The 5,415-nt window shown below is 45.3% G+C and overlaps 1 protein-coding gene across 1 annotated transcript; it reads right to left on the reverse strand.

Moving 5' to 3' along the window:
- Nucleotides 1-272: 272 nt before the first annotated feature.
- Nucleotides 273-1,205, reverse strand: LOC127207319 (olfactory receptor 4C11). Its single transcript, XM_051166703.1, has one exon. It carries the CDS (start codon nucleotides 1,194-1,196, stop codon nucleotides 273-275), a length of 924 nt encoding a protein of 307 aa, XP_051022660.1. The 5' UTR covers nucleotides 1,197-1,205.
- Nucleotides 1,206-5,415: the final 4,210 nt, after the last annotated feature.

The raw sequence follows: 5,415 nt of genomic DNA on the forward strand, positions 1-5,415 counted from the left end.
TCTTTTCAAAATGCCCTTTTTCTGTCTAGTGACAATAGTGAAATATCTGTCTGATTGTATTTAATTTATTTAAAAATATTTGTTTATTCCCTACTTAGCTATTTCAATCAACATTTCTCAATGTATATTCAGAAGATAATAGAGGAATATAATTTTCTTTTTTCTTTAATTTTTCTTTTTCTTTATTTAACCAGGAGTATTAAAAACTGAGAAAGTTTATGTTATAACATATAGCTACAACATTCAGGCATGGTAATATTTGATTTCTGGACTTATTCAGTCATAATTTTAACATGCCATAGCTTTTTCATAGCAGCTTTTACTTCTGCATTCCTTAATGTATAGATTAGTGGGTTAAGAAAGGGTGTTCCAATGGTATAAAATACTGCTACCATTTTGTCCATAGGAAAAGTAGTTGGTGGTCGTGCATATATGAATATGCAGGGCCCGAAGAATAAGATAACCACTATTATATGAGAAGTGCAGGTCGAGAGTGCTTTTTTCCTCCCTTCTGCGCTATGGTTTCTAAGAGAGTGTAAAATGACAAAATATGAGATAATCAAAATTATAAAACTACTTGAGCAAATTGCACCACTGTTAGACACTAACAGCAGATTTATCATATATGTGTCCATGCAGGCAAGTTTCAGCAAGGGCTGCAAGTCACAGCAGTAATGGTCAATCAAATTGGGTCCACAGAATGGAAGTCTCAAGGCCAAAACAATCTGAGCAGTGGAATGTATAAAAGAGCCTATCCAGGCAAGAATAATTAAGATGACACAGACCTGCCGGCTCATGATGACTGGGTAGCGCAAGGGTTTACAGATGGCCACATAGCGGTCCACAGCCATGAGAATGAGGACAAATATCTCCATACAGCCAAATAAATGCAGAGCAAAGACTTGTGTCATGCATTCATTGTAAGAAATGGTGTTCTTTGTAGAAATGGCATCTACAATGAGTCTGGGGGCTGTGGAAGTTGAAAAGCAAGAATCAGCAAAGGACAAATAAAACAGGAAGAAATACATGGGACTCCCAAGTGTCTGGCTGAACTTGATTGTCACGATAATGAGTGTATTCCCCACCACAGTCCCCATATAGAAAATTAAGAAGATTATAAACACAATTTTCTGCTTCAGGGGATCCTGTGTCAACCCTAACAGTATGAATTCAGTGACACTCCTGTTCTGCTGCATTGTATAAGCCCGTGAGAAGAATCATATGTCAGAAATAATCTGAAAAAGAGAAATGAAAAGTATGAAATGCATGCCAAATTTGCAAGTTCAGTAAGATCTTTCCTTGGCTTACTTTTTTTCTGAAAATATCAATTTCATACTTACTAAATAGGCTATACATTCAAATAATGAAAGAGCCAATATGTTTAAAAATAAACATTAAGGGGATCCAAGATGGCGGCGAGCAATGTGGACCGCGTTTGGAGGCTCCAGTGAACAATTCAGGGAATTGCACAGATTTCTGAGCCAGGAACACCGAGGTCCGAACATCACGGCAGCGGGAGTGCTCCACGGTTCGGAGGGACCAGGGTGCGGAGGACCTGCGTGCCCCTGCACACGGGAGGAGCGTGGTTTTTCTCTGATCGGAGCGGCAGCGGCAGAGGCGGCAGCACCAGCGGCACCAGCAGCGGCGGCTGAGGTTTGCAGCTCATAGCCTTCCGGTGGAGGCGATTGGTGTGGTGGCTGGTGGGAATTGCTGCGGGAGAGGGGACTCGGGGCAGGATTTGGGTCGCGTGGAGCCTTTGGACCCAGATTGGACTCGGCGGACAGTTCGGCCCCAGAGTCCCGGGTATTGGCCCGGCCCAGCAAACAATTCTGCCTGAGGCACTAACTCAGCGTGGCCATAGCTCCCCTGCTGTGGCGCAGGCGTAGTTGAGCACGCTGCTCCACACTAGGCACTACCTCAGCTCAGCGGCAGCTCCCCTGCGGTGACACAGTCTGGGCGGAGCACTTGGTTTCACCACAGGCGCTAACTCAGAGCAGCCGCAGTTCTCCTGCTGTGGCGCAGGCTTGGTGACGTGCTCGGTTCCATCCTAGGCACCACCTCAGCTCAGCGGCAGCTCCCCTGCGGTGACACAGTCTGGGCGGAGCACTTGGTTTCACCACAGGCGCTAACTCAGAGCAGCCGCAGTTCTCCTGCTGTGGCGCAGGCTTGGTGACGTGCTCGGTTCCATCCTAGGCACCACCTCAGCGCAGCGGCAGCTCCCCTGCGGGGACACAGTCTGGGCGGAGCACTTGGTTTCACCACAGGCGCTAACTCAGAGCAGCCGCAGTTCTCCTGCTGTGGCGCAGGCTTGGTGACGTGCTCGGTTCCATCCTAGGCACCACCTCAGCTCAGCGGCAGCTCCCCTGCGGGGACACAGTCCGGGCGGAGCACTTGTTCCACCACTGGCGCTAGCTCAGAGCAGCCACAGTTCTCCTGCTGTGGCGCAGGCTTGGTGACGTGCTCGGTTCCATCCTAGGCACCACCTCAACTCAGCGGCAGCTCCCCTGCGGGGACACAGTCTGGGCGGAGCACTTGTCCCACCACTGGCGCTAACTCAGAGCAGCCGCAGTTCTCCTGCTGTGGCGCAGGCTTGGTGACGTGCGCGGTTCCATCCTAGGCACCACCTCAGCTCAGCGGCAGCTCCCCTGCGGTGACACAGTCCGGGTGGAGCACTTGTTCCACTACTGGCGCTAACTCAGAGCAGCCGCAGTTCTCCTGCTGTGGCACAGGCTGGACAGAGCTCTCGGTTCCACCAGCTCTAAGACTCTGGTTGGACACAGTGTACAGTTTGAATCCAGAATTCCTGGCTGAGATTGGTGGTCAGTTCGGGCCCTGAGTCAATAACTGACCACAGCACGCACTTTGGGCCAAAAGGCCCTAGTGGAGCTTGGTGCGTAGTCCCAGCCCAAAAATTCTGGCTGGGCCCTGTGTGCATTTTGGGCCCAAAATCCCTAGCTGAGCTTGGCAGACGGTTCTGGCCCTGAGAATCTAGCTGAGTTCTGCCCGTGGTTCGGTCCCAGTGCTCCTGGCTGGACTTGGCAGGGAACACAGAAGGCTGTGGATACCTTGGCCTGACCCAACGCTCATTCAGAGACCCAGAACAATTGCAGGATCCACAGCAGAGAGGGACTGAGGATCACTGGCTGTGAGAGACCAGAACAACAGGGCTAACCTCCTAACATCCACACCAGTGAAGCTTTGAGCTCGCAGCCTAGGGAAATCGTAAGAAAACAAGTGAATCTATCATCAGACACCCTCCATTCAACTCTGGAAGCTACCCAACAAAAACAAAGACGGCAAGATGTCTAAAGGACAACGAAAAAGCATACGCAAAAAAACCCCAAAACAACATGGCGTCTCCAGTTTCCAGCTATCCCAAAGAAAACCACCCAGAGAACTCAAATACAACGGAAATACAAGAAAATGACCTCAAATCCTTAGTAATGAGGATGATAATGGAGGAAACAAATAAAATTCGTAATCAAATGCAGGAAGACGCAGACAAACAGGTGAGAGACATAAAAGAAGCACATAGAGTGGAACTGGAAAAATTGCAGGAAAATGCAAACAACCAGATGAAAGAAATAGCTAAAACGGTTCAAGCTCTGAAGACCTATAAGAGGCAATGGAAGAAACTCAGGAATATACAAAAAATCAGATGAAAGAAATCAAAAAATCAGTTCAAGATCTGAAAATGAAAATGGATTCAATGATAAACACACAGACAGAAGAAAAACGAGAACGTGAGACCTCAGAGAAGAAGGCGAGCAACACAGAGGTGAGCTTTTCTAACAGAATCCAAGAGATGGAAGAACGAATCTCAGGGCTAGAAGATACAATCACAGATATTGAATCAACCATTAAAGAAAATGCCAAATCTGGAAAACTCCTGACACAAAACATCCAAGAAATTAAGGACACCATGAAAAGAAGAAATTTGCGGATAATAGGCATTGAAGAAAGAGAAGACATCAGACTCCAGGGCCCAGAAACTATTCTCAACAAAATCATAGAAGAAAATTTCCCCAATCTAAAGAAAGAGATGCCTATAAACATACAAGAGGCCTACAGAACACCAAATAGAATTGACCAGAAAAGAAAAACTGCCCGCCACATAATAATCAAAACACAAAACATGCAGAACAAAGAAAAAATATTAAAAGCTGCAAGGGAAAAGGGCCAAATAACATTTAATGGTAAACCTATCAGAATTACACCTGACTTCTCAGCAGAGACCATAAAAGCCAGAAGGGCCTGGACAGAGATCCTGCAAACCCTAAGAGAACACAGATGCCAGGCCAGACTACTTTACCCAGCAAAATTATCAATAACCATTGATGGAGAAAACAAAATATTCCATGACAAAAACAAATTCAAACAGTACCTATCCACAAACCCAGCTTTACAGAAGGTACTAGAAGGAAAACTCCATCCCAAAGGGTCAAGCTACAACCAAAACTACCCAGGAAATAGATAACTATCCCATGGCAAAAACACAACTACACAAACGCTCGACTGGAAACAACATCAAAATTAAGACTCTTAACAGTCACTGGTCATTAATATCTCTCAACATCAATGGCCTCAATTCTCCAATAAAAAGACACAGACTAACCGAATGGGTACATAAACAAGACCCAACATTCTTCTGCATCCAAGAAACACATCTCACCCATAATGAAAGGCATTACCTCAGGGTAAAAGGTTGGAAAAAAATATTCCAAGCAAATGGTCACAAGAAGCAAGCAGGTGTAGCCATTTTAGTATCGAACAAAATAGACTTTCAACCAAAATTAATCAAAAGGGATGAGGAAGGACACTTCATACTTATCAAAGGTAAAGTCAACCAAGATGACATCACAATTCTGAACATCTATGCTCCCAATACAAGGGCACCCACATATGTAAAAGATCTCCTAAAAAAGCTTAAACCACACATCGATCCCCACACAATAATAGTGGGAGACTTCAACACCCCACTCTCACTGAAGGATAAGTCATTGAAACAGAAACTAAGCCGAGAAATAACATCATTAACCAATGCCATGGGTCAAATGGATCTAACAGATATCTATAGAACCTTTCACCCAAACAAGAAAGAATACACCTTCTTCTCTGCACCCCATGGAACCTTCTCCAAAATTGATCACATCGTAGGTCACAAAGCAAGCCTCAACAGATACAAGAGGATTGAAATAATACCTTGTATCCTATCAGATCACCATGCTCTTAGGCTGCAATTCAACAACAACAGAAATACAAAAAGCCTACACGTTTGTGGAAACTAAACAACTCTCTGCTAAATGACACCTGGGTCAGGGAAGAAATAAAGAAAGAAATCAAGGAGTTTCTGAAATTCAATGAAAATGAAGAAACAACATACCCAAATTTGTGGGATACATTGAAAGCAGTGCT

Source organism: Acomys russatus, chromosome 24 (assembly GCF_903995435.1).
Source record: "Acomys russatus chromosome 24, mAcoRus1.1, whole genome shotgun sequence".
NCBI lineage: Eukaryota > Metazoa > Chordata > Mammalia > Rodentia > Muridae > Acomys > Acomys russatus.

What these genes read in the sequence shown, in the direction of transcription:
- LOC127207319 (XM_051166703.1), bottom strand. Translation starts at nt 1,196, where the DNA reads ATGCAGCAGAACAGGAGTGTCACTGAATTCATACTGTTAGGGTTGACA.